General features: G+C 42.5%; 2 protein-coding genes across 7 annotated transcripts in view; both read right to left on the bottom strand.

Annotated features, from left to right (window-relative positions):
- Positions 1-1800, bottom strand: part of JPH2 (junctophilin 2) — a 77261-nt gene extending 75461 nt beyond the window's left edge. Inside the window, exon 1 of the mRNA XM_011997672.1 lies at positions 549-1800. Within this exon, the coding sequence (XP_011853062.1) occupies positions 549-927 (379 nt within the window). The 5' untranslated portion in view covers positions 928-1800. The remainder of the gene's footprint in view (positions 1-548) is intronic.
- An 8727-nt stretch (positions 1801-10527) lies between these two features.
- On the bottom strand, positions 10528-24010 carry OSER1 (oxidative stress responsive serine-rich 1). 6 transcript variants are annotated; one of them, XM_011997657.1, is made up of 6 exons: positions 23456-23524; positions 20966-21005; positions 20697-20733; positions 20274-20391; positions 16688-16801; positions 10528-11754 (listed from the first exon to the last, which is right to left on the bottom strand). In XM_011997657.1, exons 2-6 carry the CDS (start codon positions 20984-20986, stop codon positions 11067-11069), a joined length of 978 nt encoding a protein of 325 aa, XP_011853047.1. In that variant the 5' UTR covers positions 20987-21005; positions 23456-23524; the 3' UTR covers positions 10528-11066. The 6 variants fall into 6 exon arrangements, with proteins under 6 accessions (XP_011853047.1, XP_011853048.1, XP_011853050.1 ...); XM_011997658.1 differs by lacking the exon at positions 20966-21005 and having other exon boundaries at positions 23456-24010; XM_011997660.1 differs by lacking the exons at positions 20697-20733; positions 20966-21005; positions 23456-23524 and adding an exon at positions 23529-24004.

Here is a 24010-nt window from a genome sequence, read left to right as displayed (position 1 = left end):
GTGGGTAGATGGATGGATGGGCAGGCAGGTGGGTGGGTGGATGGACAGATGGATGGATGGATGGACGGGTGGGTGGATTGGTGTGTGGATAGATGATGAGTGGATAGATGGATGGGTGGATGGGTAGATGGGTGGGTGGACGAATGAATACTCCTCATGATCTATTGCTTGAAAATAATTTTCACGGCAAAGTTAAGACTAGGACCCGATTCTGCTAGAGTATATTTCATGGCTGTTTATGTTGGAGCATACTGAACATGCTAACGGTAGTAGTTATATTTTATTGTGTGTTGAGTGTGCACTTATATGGCAGGCTTTGTACTAAGCACTCCCACTAATCCTCTTGATAACCCCTTTATTCGCTCCATCTTTACTACAAGAAAATGGATGCTGAGAAAGGTAGAGCAGCTTGCCCAAAGCCACACAGCAAATCACATCCTAGCCCATCTGATTCTGTGCCAATTGCCCATCACCTTTCCCACCCTCCACCAGGGTTTCTCACCCTCCCTGGCCCTGCCCCACCTCTGCAGGCCCCCAGCTGGCCTCACCTCCATCAGCATAGGTCTCGGTGCCATAGCCGTCTTGCAGGCCATTGTTCCAGGTGCCCTCATACTTGGCACCGCTGCTTGAGCTCTGCCGGATTCCGTAGCGTCCCTTGAAGCCATGTGTCCACTCGCCCTTGTAGAGCCAGCGCCCCTTGGTCTCTATGCCCAGCCCATGCCGTTTGCCCTGGCTCCAGTATCCCTCAAAGGTATTTCCGCTGGGCCAGGTATAGACACCTGCCACCTCAAAGCCAAAGTTCCAGGAGCCAGAGTATTCGCCCTGGCCCTTGGGGCCTGTGCACAGTCCGTGCCCGTGGGCCTTTCCCCCCTCCCAGCCCCCGCAGTACGCCCCACCGTCATCAAAGTCAAAGCGGCCCCCGCTCATCTCATCATAGCCCCTGACAACCTCCCCGTCCTCCAGGGTGAGTGCAGAGGGCGTGGGTGATGCCTGCAACACTCCTCCAGTGCCCTCGGGGGCAGGCCCCCAGACTCACCACTGCGCCCCAGGAGGGGGGAAGCAGGATGCCAGCAGAGGCTGAAAGAGCCCCGGCGCCAAGTCAGCACTGGGTTGGCTAGTCAGTGCCATGCCCAGGAGCCCCGACTCCACCAGCCAGAGCAAGGCTGCCTGCTGGGAAGAAAGCAGGAAGGAAAGGTTCAAAGTCCCCACAAAGCGTCCCAAGTCTGCCTTCCAAGAAGTCCAAGGGAAAACGGTGTGATCTCTTCAAGAAGCCCAGTGAAAGCGTGGGGTGGAGGGGTCCCCAGCCTTTTCAAAGAGGGGAAATTCCCCTCGGTGACAGCCCCCGCCTGAGGCTGGGTTCCCGCAGCCCGCTGGCCCCCTTCTCCACCCCAGTGGGTGTGCGGGGCTGTCCGTCTCCCCGCCGCTGCCCCGCCCCCTTCTCCAATCCTGCCCTCCTCCCCGGACGGAAAGGTCAGTGTTGCCCTAACAAGGCCATTGGATCTCAGAAGCTGCTCCCAAAATAACCCCCAGCCAGCCCAGCCTCCTTCAAAGCGGGAAGGAGGGGTATTTCAAACCGGGCCCGTGCTGCAGACCCGGGCAGTGGCTGGAGAGATGAGGAAGGAGGCTGAGAACTGAGTGCAGGCAGCCCAGGGAACCTGGTGTCTTTTTCTCCCGGGAATAAGAGCTGCCTTCCATTCTCAGAGTCCCCTGGGTCTGCGGGCAGGGAGGGCGCCGGGGAATCGGGGAAGGGAGGGGAGACGGAGACCAGTAGAACGCCCAGTCCTGGAACACTGAAAATCCCCCAGAGCGAGGAGGTTGGCAGATCTCAGCCCCATCACCACTCACATGCCCTAAGGGGACCTGGGGTTACAGCACCACTGCCAGCCCCATCAAGGAATCTGGTGACCTAAAGAGAAAGGAATGGAGACAGTTTCACATGTGCTTCCGAAAGCAGAGGAGGGAAGTCAGAAAGAGAGGGGAGGCTGTGGAAACAGAGTCTGGAAGATACACCAAATCTCAGTCCAGTGCTCACGCACCACCCTGAGCTCCCTCCACCCCGGAGAACCTGGTGCAAGAAGCAATCATCTATTCCCTTTCTCTTTCCCCTGAAAGGCAAAGAGAAGGGAGAGGAGCCTGCCCTCCTCGCTGCCTGAGACACAGACTGGGCTTCCCGCTAGCTTCCTCTCCCCACCCCTTGGTACCTCTGCGCCCTCCCTGCCGCAGACCCAGCAGACCCTGAGGTCTGGAGTCCCCTTCCTGTCAACCCAGGGTTGTGCTGTAATGAAGTCCTCTCAGAAATTCTCAAGGGTCATGATTTTTTAAAAATTTCCCTTTCCGAGCTGTCTTTTCCTCTAGTGTCCTAGGAGCCTGTGAGGCCAGACTTCAGAAAGCTCTTGGGGCAGGGCCAGGAGAGAAGGGCCCGGGTGGATTCCCAGCCGCTCAGGTTCCCACCAAACTCCAGTAAAAAGAACAAATAAATGTCCACGGCAAGAAGCTGTGGCCAGAGCTAATGACTGTAAATCCCAGCTAAGCCCAAGGTTAATGGGAGTATAGAGGAATTCTGGGAAAGGTAAGAGCCACTAGGAAGATCTGTGTGTGTCTGTGTGTGTGTGTGAATGTGTAAGAGTGTGTGTGAACGTGTGTAACAGTGTGTGTGAAGTGTATGAGAGTGCCTGTGGCAAGAGTGTGTTGTGAGAGTGTGTGTGGTGAGAGTGTGTGTTTGTATGTGTGTGTGTTTGTGTGTGAGTGTGTGTGTGAAGGTGGGGATGGAAGAGAAAGAGAGAACTAAGCACAGAAGGTGCTAAAGAACATCAGACAATTATCTGACTTTAAATTTATCTGACATATTTCCTAACCCCATGATAATTTAGGCCACGTAAAGTCACTGCGGAAGTCTTGTTCCTGTTCGAGAAGTGGGTAAAAAATGTTCCCTGCTTTCCTTCCAGCGGGTTATCTGTTCTTAGGACTTGGTTCCATCCTTGGTCACAGCCCCTGACCTTAAAGAGCCCCTTCTGTATCTGCGTTTCACCACCAGGTAGAGGCACCCAGCCTCTTGGGCTCACTGTCACCGTCTGTTTGCCAAGCTGACAGGGAGCACATAGTGGCTAAGGACTGTGTCCTCTGGGTAGTTAGGTGTGAGCCCTGGCCAGGTTGACTGACAGTCTGCTTGCACAATTCACTTCTAAGAACGCCTCAGGGCTACTCCCGGGGAGTTCTGCTTTCGCCACTTCTCACTGAGGACTTCCGAGAATCACAAACTGTTTTCGAGCTCTGCTGTCAGGGGAAGAGCATCTCCAACTGGAAGCTAGGGCAGTTTGAGCTGCGGATTCAATATTGTAATCATACGCTTAGGCCAGGCGGCCATTGCTGCATCTTAGCAGGGTGTTCCACCTATGTGAATTTAACCACTGTCCATTCATAGCAGCTCCCTAGGGTAGCTCTCTACCCAGGGTTACTACACGCAAGAACCACCTACTGAACTTAAAAACATAAAGAGATCCGAGAGCCCCACCTGAGACCTACAGAATTAGATTGTCCTGGGAGAAGACCTGGGCAGTCGTATTCTTTTAAAAGCTTGTCAGATGAATCTGACTCTCATCTCTGGTTAAAAACACTGTAAGTGCCTGGTATAGGGGCTCACACCTGTAATCCCAGCACTTTGGGAGGCCAAGACTGGAGGATTGCTTGAGCCCAGGGGTTTGAAACCAACCTGGACAACAAAGTGAGACCCCCACTTCTACAATTTAAAAAAAATTTTTTTAATTAGCCAGGTGTGGTGATACACACCTGTGGTCCCAGCTACATGGGAAGCTGAGGCAGGAGGATTGCTTGAGTCAAGGAGTTGGAGCTGCAATGAGCCATTTTGGTGCCACTGCACTCTAGCCTGGGCAACCCTGTTTCAAAACATAAATAAATAGATGGATAGAAAATAACAACGAAACCATGGTAAAATTTCAAATTAAGAAACTGTTTAATAACATAAAGATTCATGAATCCGTTTACCGCAGGATGAGTAGTTTTAGAGTTAGATACGTCTTCAAATCCCAGTCCTGCCCCTCACAAGCTGTGTGACCTGGGACCAATTGTTAATTTCTCTAAACTGCAAGTTTTTCATCTGTAAAAGTCCCTACCTCAGAGGATTATAGGTATCAAGAATAACAGTATCTACCTTATATGACTGAGTGAGGATTACAGAATTAATACTGTAAAAAGGCTCAGAACACACTACACGTATAATCAGTGTTAGCACTTATGAGTATTACTCTTACATACTAAATTACTTTTCAGGCCTAATAAAATAGTCATCAAAGAGGGAAGAGAGAACCCTTCCCAAATATTAAATATCTTGACATCGAAGCACTCCTTATTCTCATGTTTTAAACTGAAAAACGAAGTTACTGGTAAAGGGATACTATGACTTTGTAAAGTTTAAGTAAGATTCTTTGCCAAATTTGGTACTGGCCTTACCTGCCCAGAGCTTTCTGATAAGTTACCATTCGTCCTGCCTTTTAAACGGATGCATTTCAGGGAAAGGGAGACCTCTTGTGGTGTTACGTGCATTACAACAGACTTTCCTCAGAAAAAACAAGTTCTTCAAATCCAATGGAATTTACTAAACTTGAAATATTAGCCGGGCATGGTGGTGCATGCCTGTGGTCCTAGCGACTCAGAAGGCTGAGGCAGAAGGATCGCTTGAGCCTGGGAGGTCGAGGCTGCAGGGAGCCATGATCACACCGCTGCACTTCAGACTGAGTGATGGAGCAAGATCCTCTCTCAAAAATAATAATAATTATTATCATTTAAAAATAAATAGGCTGGGCGCGGTGGCTCATGCGTGTAATCCTAGCACTTTGAGAGGCCAAGGTAGGTGGATTATCTGAGGTCAGGGGTTCGAGACCAGCCTGGCCAACATGGCGAAACCCCTTCTCTACTAAAAATACAAAAATTAGATGGGCAGAGTGGAACCTAGTAACCCCAGCTACTGGGGGCACTGAGGCAGGAGAATCACTTGAACCCCGGAGACAGAGATTGCAGTGAGCCGAGATGATGCCACTGCACTCCAGCCTGGGCGACAGAGTGAGACTCCATCTCAAAAATAAATAAATAAAAATAAAAAATAAAATAAACTTGAAATAATTATAAACTGGTTTTAAAGGCAGCTAGCCTATTCCCTCTCTTCGTCCCAGATCGCTTCCCACTCCCTTGTTCTGTTCCCTGGTCACTTTCTCCCTCTATTTCCTGCTCAACTTCTCAAGCTTGACTGCTTCTCTGGGAGCCTCAAAGGGAGAGAACTGAAAATCCGGAACAAAGAGAAGGACTGTGCCCAGAAATCCATTGGAGTTCTTCTCAGCCGTGGAAGGGTCAGCAGAGCGAGCCTCATCACCCTGGAAGCCTTTCCAGGCAGGTTTCCTGGCTGGACTAGTGCCCTTCCCACATGCTGGCTCCTCCCCCAAACTATGAGTTGTTAAAGCAAGGATTTTCTTCTTTCCAAAAAATAGTGAATAGTGCTGCAGTGAACATAGGTGTGCATGTATCTTTACAATAGAATGATTTATATTCCTTTGGGAATATAAATCAGTAATGAGGCTGCTGGGTCAAATGGTATTTCTGGTTCTAGGTCTTTAAGGAATCGCCACAATGTCTTCCACAAGGGTTGAACTCACTTAGATTCCCACCAAAAGTATAAAAGCATCCTTATTTCTCCAGAGCCGTACCAGCATCTTTTGTTTCTTGTTTGTTGACTTTTTAATAATTGCCATTCTGACTGGTATGAGGTGGTATCTCATTCTGGTTTTGATTTTGCATTTCTCTAGTGATCAGTCAATCAACCCAAATGTCGATCAATGATAGACTGGATAAAGAAAATGTGGTACAGATACACCACGGAATACTATGCAGCCATAAAAAGGAACGTGATCATGTCCTTTGCAGGGACACAGATGGATCTAGAAGCCATTATTCTCAGCAAACTAACACAGGAATAGAAAACCAAACATGTTCTCACTTTTAAGTGTGAGCTGAACAATGGAAACACATGGACACAGAGAGAGGAACAATGGGGCCTGTGGGTAGGGTGGGGGAGCAGGGAGAGAGAGAGAGCACCAGGATAAACAGCTAATGCATACAGGGCTTCATAGGCTTAATACCTAGGTGATGGGTTGATAGGTGCAGCAAACCACCAGGGCACATGCTTACCTATGTAACAAACCTGCATGTCCTGAACATGTACCCCAGAACTTAAATTATTAAAAAACCTGAGCACCTGTTGTACAGTAGGTATTGCAGCTCATCTGTGTCTACCCAGTGCCTGCACATAGTGGGTGCTCCTGGTCTTCCCAGCATCTAGCAGCTGATGACCCCTTCTGAAATCCTTTTTCAATTGACTTCTAGACTCTCTCTCTCTTGGTTCTGCTCCTGCCTTACTGGTTCCTCCTCATCCCCCTGAGTTCTGTACCTTGGGAATATGCCAGATCTTCGTTCTCTGGCTTCTTTATCTACATTCATTTCTGAGGAGGTTCTAGTCACATGGCTTTGCATAAACTCCCTCTACCAATGACTTCGAAGTCTGCGTCCCCAGGCTGCACCACTCTCCTGATCTTCTCTCAGACATCCAGCCACCTACTCAACATTTCTAAATATCTCATGAGCATCTCAGATTTGACAATAACAAACAAAACTCTCAGTCTCCACTTGCAAATCTGTCCCTCCAGCCGACTCCACAAACTTATTAAAACCTTTGGAGTCAACCTTCATTCTTGTCTTTCTCTCACACCTTAAATCTAGTCCATCAGCAAATCCCTGAAGGGATTTGGATTAAAATAATTCTACAACAGGCTGGGCACAGTGGTTCACACCTGTAATCCCAGCACTTTGGGAGGCAGAGGTGGGTGGATCATGAGGTCGGGAGTTCGAGACCAGCCTGGCCAACATGGTGAAACCCCATCTCTACTAAAAATACAAAAATTAGCCGGGTGTGGTGGCATGCGCCTGTAGTCCCAATTACTCGGGAGGCTGAGGCAGGAGAATTGCTTGAACCAGGAGGCAGAGATTGCAGTAAGCTGAGATTACGTCACTGCACTCCAGCCTGAGCAACAGAGCGAGACTCCGTCTAAAACAAAACAAAACAAAACAAAACAAAACAAAAACCTTCCAGAAAACATATTATCTCCTGCACTGCCAAGTACCCAGTACCAAACCTATTGCCTGACTCACTGTAGTAGCCTCCTAACTGTCCTCTTTGCCTTCCCTTAGTCTGCACACAGTAGCCAGTGCTCTTTCAAAAGGTTAAGTCTCAGCTGGGCATGGTGGCTCATGCCTGTAATCCCAGTACTTTTGGAGGGCAAGGTGGGCGGATTGCCTGAGGTCAGGAGTTCAAGACCAGACTGGCCAAAATGGCAAAACCCCATCTCTACTAAAAATACAAAAAAAAATTAGCCAGACATGGTGGCGCACACCTGTGATCCCAGCTACCTGGGAGGCTGAGACACGAGAATTGCTTGAACCCGGGAGGTGGAGGTTGCAGTGAGCTGAGATCGTGCCACTGCACTCCAGCCTGGGTGACAGAGCAAGACTCTGTCTCCAAAAAAAGCTAAGTCTGGTGATGTCTCTCTCCTCTACTCCCCTAAATGGCTCTCTATCTCACTCACAGTAAGAGTCAATACCTTTAAAATGGCCTATCAGGCCCTCCATGATCTGGCCCGACCGATCTCTCTCTGACCCCACCTGCTCAAGCTGCATTGACATCCTTGTGGTTCCTTCTGCCAAGAATGCCCCTCCCTCAGATGCCCCCATGGCTCACTCTCTTACTTCCTTCAGGTCTCTGCTCAAATATCACCTTATCACAGCATCTTCTCTGCTCACCCCAAATAGCAACCCTATCCCTAGCCCACCCCTTTCTATCTCCTAATTCTTCTTCTCTCCATACAACTTATATGTTCATCACCTTTCTCTACTGAGGACAAGGATATTATTCTGCTTACTGTTCGATTGCCAGGCTCTAGTACAGTGTCCCTGATGTGTTGTAAGCACTTCATACTCATTGAATGAATGAATGAATGAATGAATGAATGAATGAATGAATGAACATTCAATGAAAACTTGTTCAATAAAGGCATGTAGAAATCAAGATGTTACTTTTTTGGAACATCAGAGTGAGACTTAATCCCTCAATCCACAAACCAAATCCATTTTCCTAGATGTATGAGAGAAAGGAGATTAGTTTGGTAAGTCGCATTCACAAAAGAAAGGGACCCTGATGTTAAAGTTGGCCCAACTGGGTCTGAGCAGAGTAATTTTTAACTTCAAGATTCATGTTTTGAGGAAGATTTTGCTGAGATGTAGATAACTTACAACTTATTCCCACAAATCGGGAATGACTCAATTTTCATCCAAGTTGGATTTTGAGTTAGTAGGTCATTGGAACTTTGCCCTTTTCAATCCTTACACCCCTAACACCTTCGTATGAAAAATATACGTATCATCATTCTCTGGTGACTGCTGCACTAACATACAGCACTAAGCAAATAACCAGACCGCTGGCTTGGAAAGCAAACTAAAAGGGATTTAAAGGCTTAAGAACTCGTCTTAATTCAAAGAACATGTTAAGCCCACTTAAGATGAACTTGAATAGTTCACTACTTAATTACAATAGCTCCACTCCTCTCCAGTTTTTATTTTATTTTTGAGACGGACTCTCGTTCTGTCGCCCAGGCTGGAGTACAGTGGTGCGATCTCAGCTCACTGCAAGCTCCGCCTCCTGGGTTCACACCATTCTCCTGCCTCAACCTTCTGAGTAGCTGGGACTACAGGCGCCCGCCACCACGCCCAGGTAATTTTTTGCATTTTTAGTAGAGACAGGTTTCACTGTGTTAGCCAGGATGGTCTCGATCTCCTGACCTTGTGATCGGCCCACCTCGGCCTCCCAAAGTGCTGGGATTACAGGCGTGAGCCACCGCGCCCAGCCCAGTTTTTGTTTTTTTAAAGGTGAGCCAAAGCATTAGTTGTGGAGGTGAAAGCAGGGTGGTACCTTTACAACCAGAAGCTTAAATTTTGGTCTGGGAATCCCTGGGAGTCCCTGATGCCCTTTTAGGAAATCTGAGGTCAACATTATTTTCATAGTACTAAAACATTATAGGTTGAGGTTCCCTAATCTGAAATGCTTCAAAATCTAGAACTTTTTGAGCACTGACATGAGGATCAAAGGACCTGCTCATTGGAGCAGTTTGGCTTTTAGGATTATGGAAGCTGAACTGGTAAGCATGTAATGCAAATCTTTCAAAATCTAAAAAAATTCTGAGATCCGAAACACTTCTGGTCCCAAGTATTTCATGTAAGCAATATTCAACCTTTAGTTGCCTTCTTCACATTCATACTCACAAGTGTACAAAAGTTTGCCAGAGACCACACAATATGCGATATCCCACAGACTGAATGCAGAAACATATGAGAATCTGTCTTCTAATTAAGCCAAACATTAAAAAAGATTTGCAAAAAGGTAGAACAATGCCACTCTTCTAATATTTTTTGTTTTGGAAAAGCTATTTTTCATTCAGAAATTGTTAGCTTGTAATGAATTAAATATTTTAAAATTATCTTAAATTTCTAATATGGTAAACATTAACATACATCCTTTTGGAGACTGTAACAAAACCTTTTGGGTCCTGAATTTGTCAGTGTAAAGGAGGTGCTTACAAAAAGTTTGAGAATTTCTGCCTTAGATATACTAACTAGTACACCTTCTGTCACCATTATTAGGAAATATGTCACAGCTTCTAGAGCTGTGATAAGGTATTTTGCTCCCTCCCTTTAACCAAAGCCTTCAGATGTCACTAAATCCACACTAAACCAATGACCAGTAGAGGACTCCCACTACTTAAGCTTAGGGTTTTTCTAGTAAACACCCTTCCCCTCTCCCCCAAGAACAAATTACCTATTTGTTGAAGCCCACATCCCATTATCATCAATCAACCAGACAGCCAGCGCGATGTTTTAGTAAATAGTATAAATGTATTTTGTAATTTAAACAAAAGCTTCTGTTAACATTATTGCTAACATGACTAGACACTGTCACTAAATTTGGTGGCTCTGCTTAGGATGGTCTGAACACATGCAACATTCTTTTTGGAGCCACCTGAAAAACAAGGATTCATCATCCAGCTGAAACCGAAGACAGAATTTTTTACCAAACTGGAGGGAATTTTGAAATGGTTGACCAAATCTGTGGGATACAGAATGTACAAAATTCTCTTTTGGGGTTGCTGGGGTGACAGGGTAGCTCAAAGAGGTAACCATCTAGAACATCTGAAACTGAGGTATGAGACCTGTATTACAACTAATAACAAAAAAACACACCATATACTTAAAATGCTGGAGATGGTGAAGACACACACTAGTTTCAAATATTACACCTCCTCCCTCCAACTGAAGCAGCCCATTCCAAGCTGCTTGAGTAACTGCATGTAACATGTCTCAGGATGAATAGCACCAGCAGGGGCTTCTTTAGTGATGGTTAATAACTCTCTCAAACAATAGAGGGCAGGCCAGCTAGTTTATTCAAATTCAATCTAAACCTTAGATCTCTGGCTTAACAATAACATGAGAAATCTTTATAGACACAATAAATCTTGCATTAAATCAGAGATGGTTTAAATCAGTCTTGTAACTTCTAATATTCTGGGCTGGCAACTACAGCATGACAAATGTTTAGTGCAGTTACAAAATCACATTTTACTTTCCTTGGCTACCAAACCTTAAACAAATCTGAAAAATGCACTGTTTTACAAAGGCTTTTACCCACTGCTGCCAGTCTCAAGTAATTATAGTTTCTTCATCCCCCAGGAACATTTCTAAATTTTTCTTTGATCTGCTTGCCTTGAAGTGTATGGAAGAACTCAGAGAGTAAGTTTAAAGAATGAAGATTAACTGAGATGCCAAGTAAAGTTTTTATTGCAAGCACAGTGAGCAGAAAGAGATGTCTTCTCACACAAAGTGGCCACAAGGTCTGCCATTAACTAAATCTCTTTGACAAGCCTTCATTGGTTTAAAGCATATGAATTAGCTTCTTGCTATCAGGTGTACATCATTTCTGCCATGTGGGACATTTTCTTGGGAATATACAAGTAATACTCCATGTAGCCTGATAGGTCCTCTATGGTCACATCATCCACAAAGACTCGAGCTTGCTCAGAACAGGATCGGGGAGAGCCAGACAGAGTTCTGGCATGCAGCGACTGAGAGTAGTCCTCAAGTGTGGATCTTCGTTCTGGAGCCAAGGGAGGGACACTCTGCAGGCCTGAAAAGGAATACACTTCCATATCATGCCATCTCTTACACTGGCATTCCTTGCCTATGCATGTGCATGGCTTGCCCTGGTTTAGCTTGGAAACGGATTGAAAGTCAGAGAGATCACTGGCTTTGAGACTTGCTTGGGAGACTTGGGTAGTGTCAGAGGAGTCTTCCTTCTTACTCTCTGATGGGAGCCTTGGAACAGAAGTTCTCAAAGGCTCAACGACTGCCCCTGTGTGATTAGCATCGAGAGAAGTAGAGCTTTCTCCTGCACTGAACTCTTTCGGGGTTGAAATTCCCAGCCCACTGCTGCCATCAGGTGAGTCAGTCTGGCTTTTGTGCTTCAGTTGACTGTTGGAAGAAGATGCTATTGTACTGCAATGTATAAACTTTGGAGGATGAAGGACAGGAGACTTAGAACGTCGACGACGCTGAGTTCTCACTGCTCCTCGTGAAGACTTCCTTGTAGACCTAAGAGGAAAAATATACACAAGAAGATGCTGGGATACAGAGCTGTCCTAAACAGATTCTTTATGATAATAGGAAATTTACCTCCCGTCAGATTTACGAGTCTAAGCTCATAAATTTCCCGCAAGAGATGCACCTGCCTCCAATTCCATGCTGCCTAAGTCTTTGTGTCTCAAAAACTTCAAAATCATCTTATTAGCAAGCTATACAACCAGGTGAGATAATGGTATTTTTAAACTGAATCACTTGGGCCAAACATGTGGGATAGAACACCTTGGGAGCCTTTGACCAGTGAGTCTGAGGGAAGCACCTCAAACAGACAACCGAAACCAATCCCGTAAAGTCTAAATATTGTGCCCTAAACCTGAATATAGCAGCGTCAGAACCACTGTGAGGCTAACGTTACAAATGACCATTATGCCATTACTATTAAATAGATTTTTGATTCGTTTCTATCATTGGTAACAGCCAATCAATCAAAACCAAAAAACTAACAATATTTACAATCCCTGAGGTTTTCAGATACTGGGAATTACTGGACACACTATGTAAGGTAACTATTTATAAAACATTTAAATAAAGAACTGAGTGAAAAGAAAAGATACTCAAAACTGCTAAGTGAATTAGAGACAAGAACCAAACAGGACACTAAAAAAAAAATGTTTTATTTGGAATTAAAATGAATGAGCTAAACAGAACACAGTAGTCCCATCTTATCCATGGTTTCACTTTCTACAGTTTCAGTTACCTGCAGTCAACCATGGTCTGAAAATATTAAATAAAAAATTCCAGAACTAAACAATTCGCAAGTTTTACATTGCGCCCCACTGTGAGTGGCATGACGAAATCTTGCACCATCCTGCTCCATCCCACCTGGGATGTGAATCATCCCTTCGTCCAGGGTATCCACACTGTATATGCTACCTACCCATTAGTCATTTAGTAGCTATCTTGGTTATTAGATCCACTATCATGGTACTGCAGTGCTTGTGTTCAAGTAACTCTTATTTTACTTAACAATGGCCCCAAGTGCAAGAGTAGTGATGCTAGCAGTTTGGGTATACCAAGGAAAGCCACGAAGTGCTTCTGCTGTGGTTAGAATGTGTCACCCACAAGTTCATGTGTTGTAAACTTGGTCCTGAACGCATCAGTGCTGAGACCTTTGGGGGTGATTGGGTCACAAGGGCTCTGCCTTCAAGAATGGATTAATCCATCCACAGATTAATGAATTAAAAGGTTAGTGAGGGAGAGGGACAGTTATCACAAGAACGGCTCTGTTATAAAAGCCGGTTTGGCTACTTCTCACGAGCCCCCTTGCCACGTGATATCCTTCCCCATGTTATGATGCAGCAATGATACACTCACCAGATGCTGGTGCCATGCTCTTACACTTCCCAGCTTCCAGAAATATAAGAAATAAGTCTCTTTAAAAATTACCCAGTCTCAGGTATTCAGTTACAGCAATAGAAAATGAACTAAAACAGCTTTCTTTAAGAGAAAAGGTGAAAGTTCTTGACTTAATAAGGAAAGGAAAAAAACAAAACACATACTGAGGTTGCTAAGATGTACGGTAAAAACGAATCTCCTGTCTGAAACATGGTGAGGAAGGAAAAACAAATTTGTGATAGACTTACTGTTGCACTTCAAATGCAAAAGTTACAGCCACAGTGCATGTAAGTCCTTAGTTAAGATAGAAAAGGCATTAAATGTGTGGGTGGAAGACATGAACAAAAACGTGTTCTGACTGATGGCAAATGGGTTTGATATTGTCTGCAGTTTCAGGTGTCCACTGGGGTTCCTGGAACATATCCCCTATGGATAACGGGAGACTTGTACACACAGCTAAAGAAAGAATTACCTGACTGGAAAATAAATCTAAATTATTTGTAACAGGGTCCAGCAAATTACAGCCTGTGGGTCAAATCTGGCTCCCTGCCTGTTTTTGTACAGCTTGTGGACATTGCTCCAGTGGGCTAGCACTGTGAGCCACAGACCAGGCTAGAGGATCCTCCCCTGTCCCTATTCTCCCTGCCCACCTTCCTGGCCAGTGGACACGTTGCACCACTGTCCAGCGCCCACACTGGCTAACATCTACATGTTGGGTCTCTACTGTTGGCAACTGCTGATCACTGAGAGGCAGAATCTCAGTTCAAGACTCCAACCAGTGCTGGGATCTCTGGAGGAGAAAAGAGCATGCTGGGATCTGAGCCTCACTGGAACAGAGAGTAGAAATGACCCTGGCACTACCTGCTACCCACCCATTCCACAAGGTTCTCCTTTCAGGCTAGTCACTCTATCCTGCGACTGTCTCAGCAACTGAAGACAAAATGTGTCCACCAGCCAGGACGGCCAACCCCAGGCAAACAGGGTAGAGTAGGAGTTTTCTCTCTTATTTAAGCACTTATTAATATCCTTGGAATTTTGCTTCTTGGCCTCCAATGCCTAAAAAATTTACCATATGGTGCTTTACAAAAAAAAGTTGCCAACTCCTGACCTAAAAGGCAGTACAGAGACAAGGATTTGGAAAAATGTAAAAGTTAAGAGGGATGACAGAGTAAGTCTGAATTTCTGAAGAAATGAATACAGAGAACAGAGGACAAGTGATTTTCATAGACATAATGACTGAGAAATGTTCTGATTTGATAAGAGAATCTATGAACACAGGAAATACACCAGAGCAGGATAAAAAGAAATCCACATAGAGACACTCTGTAGCAAAACTATAGAATAGCAAAGACAACAGGAAGATCTTAAAAGCAGCCAGAGACTAGAAAGATTATTTCCAAATCAATAACAACTGGATTGAAGATATGCTTTTCAATATCAATGTAATGAAACCAGAAGACAATCAACTATACCTCATTTAAGTGCTAAGAGAAAATAACTGTCAATCTAGAAATATAAAGTCAAGTATATCAACTCTATCTTTCAAAAACAAGGATGAAATAAAGACATTTTCAGATAAATGAAAGCAAAGTACAGTCGGTCTTCTGTATCCATGGATTCTACAACCTGTGGATTCAACTAGCAGCAGACTGAAAACATCCCTTCCACCAAGTTCCAAAAAGCAAACATTGAATTTGCTGTGCTCTGAGCACTATGCTGAGTCTGTGTGAGTGAAGTGCTGTGTAAGCACTGTGGTAGGTATTATAAGTACTCTAGAGATGGTTTAAAGTATACAGAAAAATGAGCACAGGTTGTAAGCAAATACTACACCATTCTGTCTAAGAGACATAAGCATCCTCAGATTTTGGTATGGAGAGGGGTGTGTGAGTGGGGAGGACCTGGAATCGATCTCCCACGGATACAGATGATTGTTATTTACCAATAGGACATGACGTTAACATCAGGGGCCCTTTCAAATGTATTTATATGGAATTATACAATGCAGAGGTCCTATTTACTAGCAATAACCCTTCACTGAAAAAACTACTTTAGGAAAAAAGTAAGTGATTGTATATGGGAGGTCTGAGGTGAAAGTATGGTGAGAAAAGAAGTTATAAACAAGTAGAAAAATCTAAATAAACACTGTCTGCTTAAATAATAATAATAAAACCTAGTTTGTGAGATTAAAAATAAGTAACACAACTAAAATACTGGGCAACTACATCATGGAAGTCAGGAGATCAGAGGAAAGGGGTTCTGAGGAGAAGAGCTAAAATACCATTAATTTGTGTCTTTGTTAAAAGCACGCAGGGCAAAATCAAGGCTAACAACTACTGAAAGAATAGAAACAAAGTGTGCCATTTCCAAACCACCAGAGGAAAAGAACAAACAAAATCCTTGCAAACAATTGTTTTGAAACAATTGGAAAGGAAACCAGGAGAAGTAAGGTGGGGGAAAAAAAAGGAAAGAAAAACAAAAAAGCAGGACAAATAAAGTAAAATGGCAGAATCACTTCTGAAGATATCAATAATCAAATAAACGTAAATACACTAAACCCAGCAGTTAAAAAAAAACTGATCACATTGAATAAAACAGAAAAAAATAAAACCTAGTCATACGATATTTATATGAAACACAGCTAAAATACAAGAACACAGAATGTTTGAAAGAATAGAAGGCTAGGTGTGGCTCACACCTATAATCCCAGCACTTTGGGGGGCCGAGGTGGGCAGATCACCTGAGGTCACGAGTTTGAGACTAGCCTGGCCAATGTGATGAAACTCTGTCTCTACTAAAAATACAAAAATCAGCCAGGCGTGGTGGTGGGCACCTGTAGTCCCAGCTACTCAGGAGGCTGAGGCAGGAGAACTGCTCAAACCGGGGAGGCGAAGGGTGCAGTGAGCTGAGATTGTGACACTGCACTCCAGTCTGTGTGACAGAGCAAGAACAAGACTCTGTCTCAAAAAAAAAAAAAAAAAGAAAAAAAGAAAAGGACACACAAGGGAAACACTCACTAGAAGAAAACTTTAAGACAAAAGCCATTATGAGGGATTAAGAATGTCACTACATAATAAAAGTTTCACTTCACCAGGAGGAAAACATTCAAAACCTATGCTATATAAATCCAACAAAATAACCTCAAGATACATAAAGCAAAAACAAAGAATTTAAAGGGAAAATAGACAAATTCACTTCCATGGGGTAGATTTCAATATACATCTTTATTATTTGTAAGTCAAGTTAACTAAAAAATTGAAAAAAAGGTTCAAATAACACATTTAAAAGCCTGATTTAATGGACACAGAATCCAAGAATAATGAGAGAAGTCCCAATATTCTCAAATAGACATAGAATATTTGTAAATATTGAATACAGACCAGGCCAAAAAGAAAGTCTCAGCAAATTCAGCAAAAGAAGGAATAGGTCCTTCTCTAATCATCGGGTCTTAGGTTCTATATCATAACCTACTCTTTTCTGGACACTCAGGAAGGAAAATCCAATAATATTTTATAATATTGGAATGAAAATCATTTCAATAAGAAGCTCTTACCCGTGCCAACTGTCTTTAGATGCACATGTGGTTTTAGGTTTGGTATCATCTGTTGCTGTTCTGACTGGTGCTCTGACACCTGTGCCTTCTCCAACAGACAGAGATGCTATGGACCTGAAGACAAGAACAAAGTTTATGGCTACACAACACTATAAAATGAGGAGAACATATTGTTCTCACTAACTCAAATACAATTTTTATCATACATGTTCTTTTCCAGTTTGGGTTTCTCAAAAATTGCTCAGCTTTTAGTGTACATTTTCCTTCAAAACCAAATTTAGAGGATCCCTAAAAGCCCATGGCTGCAAAATCATAAGCCGAAGAATGATTGGTAAGTGTACCCAGCAGCAGGATATAAATAGACTTTCAGGCTGTTTCCCTGGGGCAGATCAGGCCTTATGGTCAGAGAATGCTAATGACACTGACCATTTATCTTACGCAGGCAAACCAGAGTCATGGAACTAAGTTTAGAAGCAAAAACTTTAGGAGACTCCATCTAACTTAACACTGAATACATTTTCAAATATTATGCAACTTTTAGAAAAATATTCTAACTTTTGCAACTAATAAACTTGAAATATTAATCGGAGTTAAATCCTTGTGGTTTAAAATTATACAGATAATACGGGTTCCCAGTAAAGAACATGAAAAAATCTAAAAGCAAGAAGAACAGAATCATCCATAACCTCACAACCCAGAGACTACCAACATCGAACATTGGTGGAAATCCTTACAGACTTTTTCAACACACATAAACATACACACACACACACACACACCCCTCCTACTATACATGCTATAGTGCTGACAAAATTCTTTAGAAAGAGACATTAATCTACTAAAATGAAAGGATGTTCAATGAAACATAATTGAAAGTAAAAAGTAACTGGGAATAACCTAAATATGTAATAGAAAAAAAAATACTGTATTTCTAAATTATGGCACATCTATACAGTAAAATGTTGGGAATTTATTAGAAATTAAGTGTACAAAGAACTTTTAATGATATAGGGGAACGCTTGTAAGGAGAAAGCAGCATGGTTAAACACCTATACATATTATTATGATCTCAACTAGGTAAAATAAGTATAGGCTATCATGAACCAGTGATATAGGTGTTAAAACTGTGATTTTTACTTCCGTTTTTATCCTGTTTTTTTTCGTAAATTTTTCTATTATAAGCATGTATTATATTACAGTCAGATAAATAGGATATTGTTTTGTTATATATATATCGATTTATATCTATATAGAGATTTGTCCTAATAAGACAAATACCATTAAGGAGTCAAAACCTGTTGAACGGGATCATGCTAAATTCCTGGCAAGGCTTGGTTAGTTTATGAGTCAATCCTCAGATGTCCCATTTGTAAACTGGCAACAATATAAAACAACTAGAATGCATGATACACTACTACACAAGTCTTATTCTGCTTAGTCATGTTAATGACTCATCCCTTCTCTTACTTTGTTTTCTCAAATGTTCTCCTTCCCTTATAATTTTACTCAAGGCAGAATATATGCTACAAATACATAATTTTTTTCATTTCAGCTTTTATTTTAGATACAGGTGGTACATGCGTAGGATTGTTCATGGGCATACTGGACCCAGGCAGTGAGCACAGTACTCTATAGGTAGGTTTTCCACCTACATTCTGCTCCTGGCCTCCCCACTCCAGTAGTCAGCAGTATCTGCTGTTCCCATGTCCATGTGTGTTCAATGCTTAGCTCCCACTTCTAAGTGAGAACACGCAGCATTTGGTTTTACATATACATAATTTTTGACCATATATTTTGAAAAATTTTTAAATAATGTTCCAAGTAATTTTTAGGGATACCAAAATGGCTTAATTTTACTTTTTTTTTTTTTTTGAGACAGGGTCTCGCTCTGTTGCGCAGGCCGGAGTGCAGTGGCACGATCTCGGCTCACTCCAACCTCCACCTCCTGGGCTCAAGTGATCCTTCCACCTCAGCCTACAGAGCAGCTGGGACTACAGGCATGTACCACCATGCCAATTTTTTGGTTTTTTTTGCAGAGACAGGGTTTCGCCACGTTGCCGAGGCTGGTGTCAAACTCCTGAGCTCAAGTGATGTGCTTACCTCGGCCTCCCAAAGTGCCAGAATTACAGGCATGAGCCATCATGCCCAGCCTGGCTTTATTTTACATTTCAACTTCTTTTAAAACATCAGGAAAGAAGTCTGTGTATCAAGAGTTACTTATATAAATTTACACACTAAGAGATTTGTATGTATAATTGTGTGTACACATTTCTAGTATTTTCCTGATTTAAAAGAATTATTCCTATATAAGAAATCACAAAGGATACACTGCAACCACAATCTGGAACTATCTGCTTCTCTGCTTTGCTTCTGTTTCCCAAGACGATTTATCAAAGTACTGATATGAACTGGCAAGATGACCACATTAGAAAACCATCAAGACGAAAGATACGTTTTAGAAGTATCATGGAAGCAAATATGAGCACCTATAATATCTACTGTGCAAATCTATCAGCATAAACCTTTTAATTTGATAGGCCAAAAATAGTACTAGCAACAGGCAGGTGGCTATAGCAACAACTAACATCTAGTTTTTACTTTGTGCTAGGTACTGCATGTATTTCTTCATATTGTCTTCAAGGTACCACATAAAGGATGGTTAAGAGCAGAGGTTCTGGAGACAGGCTGTCTAGGTTCAGATCCTGGCTCTGCAACTTTTACCAATGTGACTTTTAGTAAGTAATTTAATTTGTGTGAGTCTCATCTGTAAACTGAAATGACAGTAGTATCCATGCACTAAGGTGGTAGTGAGGATTAAATAATGTGCAAAGTACTTAACCCGGTGTTTAGGGCACAGGAAGTAAATAATAAACACTAATGATGATTATTATTACTTGTGGGTGTTCTACTCTGAGCTTCCAGTGTTTAGTTTCCATTCATGAAAAGAAATTCTTATATCCATTAAAAATGTTGATTTCTTTTGGCCTGGGAGAAAGAATTGGGGTGAGAAGAGTCTTACACAGAACATTTTGCAAAGGGTGAAACATTAACATTCAGACAGCAGCTGGTATGCAGGTACACTAATTAGTTTGCCCAAAGGGTCCAAGGTTATTGATCTCAGTGACAGAACCCTACTGAATAGAGGTTTCCATAGTGATAGACTTAGCAATCACAGACCATGAAATCTACAATGTCTTCATAGATTTCTATTGAGCCAATCCACTTTTAGTGAAAAATACTGTGATTCTCTTGAGATGTATGATAAAATCCCTGATGGGACACCACTTGATAATCTTTTATTAAAAAGAGGTGGGGGGAAGCCCTCCTCAAAGTGAACGAAAACCAAAACACCCAACCTAGGAGGGCAAATGAACTGCTACTTTTCAAATTTAACCAAAGGGTTTTTTTTTTTTAAAACTAAAACAATACTGTGCAGAATCTGGAAGGATGTTGTGTTGCACTATTAGCATTTATATCTTCTTTCAATAATGAGAAATTTTAAAAGAGGAAGAGCTTTTTAGGGAGAAGAGACTATTTTGAATGAGTAAACAAATAATTCCAAATAATGTATTACATATTTAATTACCCTGATGCATCCACTCTTAATTTCTTGAAAGCAGTCTGTAGACTCTCCTCCTCTCCATCCTTGGCTTCGGATTTCATTGTGTAAGTTTTTACACTACTTATCGATGTTCCTGTTAACACTAAAAAAGAAAATAAAGTGAGCAAAGTAAAAACAGATGGGATCAAAAGTATACCTTTTTTTAAGATTTTACATTCCTGTTACCTTTACTGTTAGAAAAAAAAAAGCAAATTTTTATTTCAAAAAGGAAGTTTCAGTGTAGATAACTGGAGACTATAGGTTTTCTTAAGGGGAAACAAATGAAATGATACCAAAAATGGATATGTACTATGACAGAATATAAACTGTTCACATACTTGATGCCAATATCCTATTACACAATTTTGGAAACTAGATGATCTGAAACCTATGTTTCAGTATACATACTTTTTAACATGGGAATCTCCCCAGTTGGTCTAGAAATCTATGAACAAAATGACATCAGAAATAAAAGGGAATAGCTCAAATTATAGCACTCTGATTCTTTAAAATGACACTGAGTATTTGTCTGGCCTAACCCTAGTTAAGTATAACTTTCATGACACATGATAGCATTTCTCTAGAGCAATCCTGACCCAGACAGCTATGTTCAGGAAGATACGTTTTACAGAACAAGGCGTTACCACTGTGAAAGCAGAATTATAAATACACTCTACCAGTAAGGCTGATACTTCCATTTGTGTTTTTATTCATAGCCTGGAATAGTATAATTAATTGTTAAACAAGAAAGAAAATAAATGAACTATATACTTGCAACCCCACAAAAAATTATTGTGCACGTGAGTGGAAAAAGAAAAAAAAAAAAAACAAAACTTTTCTTTAGCCTAAAGGTTGAAAGTAAAGAAAAAAAATAGAAATGACTATTGTGTAGACGCACCATTAAATGATCTCTTAACTAGTTTGATTAACCAAAGTCCTCCATATTTTCCACCTGATTTTTATATTTTAAACAGAGAAAGGGAGATGAAGAACCAACCAAAGCAACAAGAAACACAACAAAGAAGTCTGTTAAAAAACCCTTGAATCTAGTCTCCAAATTATTTTTTCACTCAGGGTTATTAGTACCAAATCCTGAATAAAAATTAAGCAAACCAGCATCTATGAACATATCAGAGACAATCAGAAAGAAAGAAAGAAAAAAGTACAGAAAAAAATAGAAATAGAGGCTATCTGAAGCAAAAGATTCACTTCACCTCTTTATTTCTAAGCTGTTACCGCCCCCCCACCCGCCCCCACCCCACTTAGGCATTCTCAGAGGGAGCAGTGCCTCTCCACCAGGCCTTGGGTCCTCTCTGATTCGTATCTGCTCGTTTCTCTCAGGGTGGCTCTGAAGTTATTGTGAGACCTCTAATATTCCAAAGGTCAAGGTGTCATCATGTTTCATATAATGTAACCATTATATTATTGTAGTACCAGCGCAAAATAAAAAGGCAAGGAATCAGGACTTTTCACTTTATTTATTTATTTGCAGAAGTTAAGATATTTTAGGCAGAGCTCTCTGGGGAACACTGAAAACAGTCTCAAAAGAATTCAGCTACTTTAAAAAAAAAAAAAATTCAGCCAGCCTGCACTTCAACTTCTTAGGACAAAAAAAAAAAAAAAAAAAAAAAATTTAAATACATTCTCCACGTATATTTTGCTGGTATTTAAGTACATAAACATGAAGAAACATTATCCACACAATCCCATGCTTCACTAGTCTCTAATTCTCAATTTAGGGTAGGATCCCCCCAAATACACAATCAATTCCTATATACCTGGGGGGAGAGGTGAGCAATCACTTATTTCAATATTTTCAAAGCTTCACATCATCTAAAAGAGTACTACTGTAGGTTGTAAACAAATTCTTCCTGCTGGTAGAACTAAATTGAAGTTTGACTTATAGTGTTCCTCAATTACCTTATGATCCGTTAGTCAATGTTCAGCCCTTACCGAGTTAATAAATCATCTGAGCCAGTCTCCCCAACCCGCAGACCCCACACAAGTCCTCTTTCGCCCTCTCTGGAAATTAGTCAGCATTTATGTACATGTCACATTTAAGTATACACTACTGAACCCTACAGGCAGAAATTCATTTCGTTCACAAATATTTACAGAATACCTACCACGTGCATGGCACTAGAATGAATGCTAGGGATAGAAGCCTAAACTCCATTTCTGTAAGGACTAGAAGAATCTCATTCCTGCCCTCCAAGAGCTTACAATATAACACTGTGCTAAGAGGCTCTGAACCCACATATGTAACTTTTAATTATACTATGCTGACTTAATAGCATGGCAGGTGATCACCCTAGATGTTAATACAAACTTTACATTCCTGTTGACACACTAAAAGATCTATCATCTAAAAACCAAAACAGGCAAGAATTAAAATCTGACTACAGAATAAAACTTCAGGAATGAAGTTCTGTCTAAATGATTTTCAAACTTCCAGCATTTTTAACTACTCACCTTTTTTCTCAGTTATTTTAGCCAAAAGCAAAGGTGAGCGTTAGGCATGACCTTAAGGGCCAGAGAAGAGAATCTCTGTAATTATAAAAGGCTCATTAAGCTCCTCTGCATCCCCAGATCCCCATTCACTCAAAGAAAGGGCCGTACAACTAACTCCGGACAACAGATACAATTGGCTTGCCCTTCTTCATTAATACCAAATTTGTGGGAGACGGTCTTGGCGTTTTAACTGCAGTGAGCTCTTGAACAACATCCAAAGAGATGAAACTTTTAAAAGCCTATTCGAAGTTACTTCATGTTAAGTCAAATCAAACCGGGCAATTTAACTTTGCCTCGGATTTTCCACAACCTTACAAAAATTACAGTTATTCTAAGTTCCTCCATCAAAAGGACGAATTCCTGGTTTTCTCTTTCAACGAAATGGATGCGTCACAATCTTACTTCTATCTTGCCGTTTTAACCAAGACCTCATTGAACCTCAAGTCTAGGTCTACATTTCCACGCCCGAGAAGACCTAAGAACGATCAAGTAGGGATGGCGGGGTAAGCGTTGTTATCACAACGTTAAAGATTTCGAAACTCCCAGACCACCAGGAAGCGTAGAGTATGGGGAAGAAAACCCTGTCCAGCAACTCGAAGAGGCAAACTAGACCGGGAGGAAACAATCGGCCCCCAGGACAAAAAGCACATTCACACCTCTCCGTGCAACCCACTCATCCCTTTACACTCGCAGTGCTGCAGCCAAAGCACGAAGTTCTTTCTTTTTCACCCAGAGTCTGTGCCTGTCGCGGTTAAACACAAATGGAGAAAATTCCTGGTCAGAACCCAGAGGGGTAGGAGGTGGCTTGGAGTGTGAGGACAACGCCGAGGAGGGAGCTGTCCAGGGGCTCTGCCCGCCCGGGGTCTCCAGCTGGAAAGTTGCGCTCCTCGGGAGATTCCCGGGGTCAGAACGAGAGGCTGGAGTTGGAGCGAGGCACCAGGGATGCGGAAGAAGAAAGGAGTGGGGCCGAAGAGGTAGCCAACGAGAATGGGGCTCCGAGGCGAGAGGGAAAGGGCGGGAAGGGGCAAAGGGCGGCCAAGGAGGACGAAAAGGGGAAGCTGTCGCTGGGCGGGAGACGGCGGAGGAGCGGGACGGGGCGGGGTCCGCGGGAGAACAGGAAGGCGGGAAGGGGAGAGAGCGCGGAGTTCGGAGCTCCAGCAGGCACAGGCCGCGGCGGATAAGGGGGCGCGGAGAGGCCCAGGCCCGGCCCA

Source organism: Mandrillus leucophaeus, unplaced genomic scaffold, assembly GCF_000951045.1.
Source record: "Mandrillus leucophaeus isolate KB7577 unplaced genomic scaffold, Mleu.le_1.0 Scaffold544, whole genome shotgun sequence".
NCBI lineage: Eukaryota > Metazoa > Chordata > Mammalia > Primates > Cercopithecidae > Mandrillus > Mandrillus leucophaeus.
Note: the sequence above shows the minus strand (reverse complement) of the source record. Positions and strands in the feature narration are given on the sequence as shown.

Excerpts from the sequence above, each read along its gene's own strand:
- OSER1 (XM_011997658.1), bottom strand. The coding sequence starts at position 23,476 with ATGAGTGGGTTGCACGGAGAG. Across the intron at positions 20,734-23,455 it reads TGAGTGGGTTGCACGGAGAG|ATTTCTAGACCAACTGGGGA; the intron begins GTGTGAATGTGC and ends TTTTGTTCATAG. Across the intron at positions 20,392-20,696 it reads GGAGATTCCCATGTTAAAAA|TGTTAACAGGAACATCGATA; the intron begins GTATGTATACTG and ends TTTCTTTTTTAG.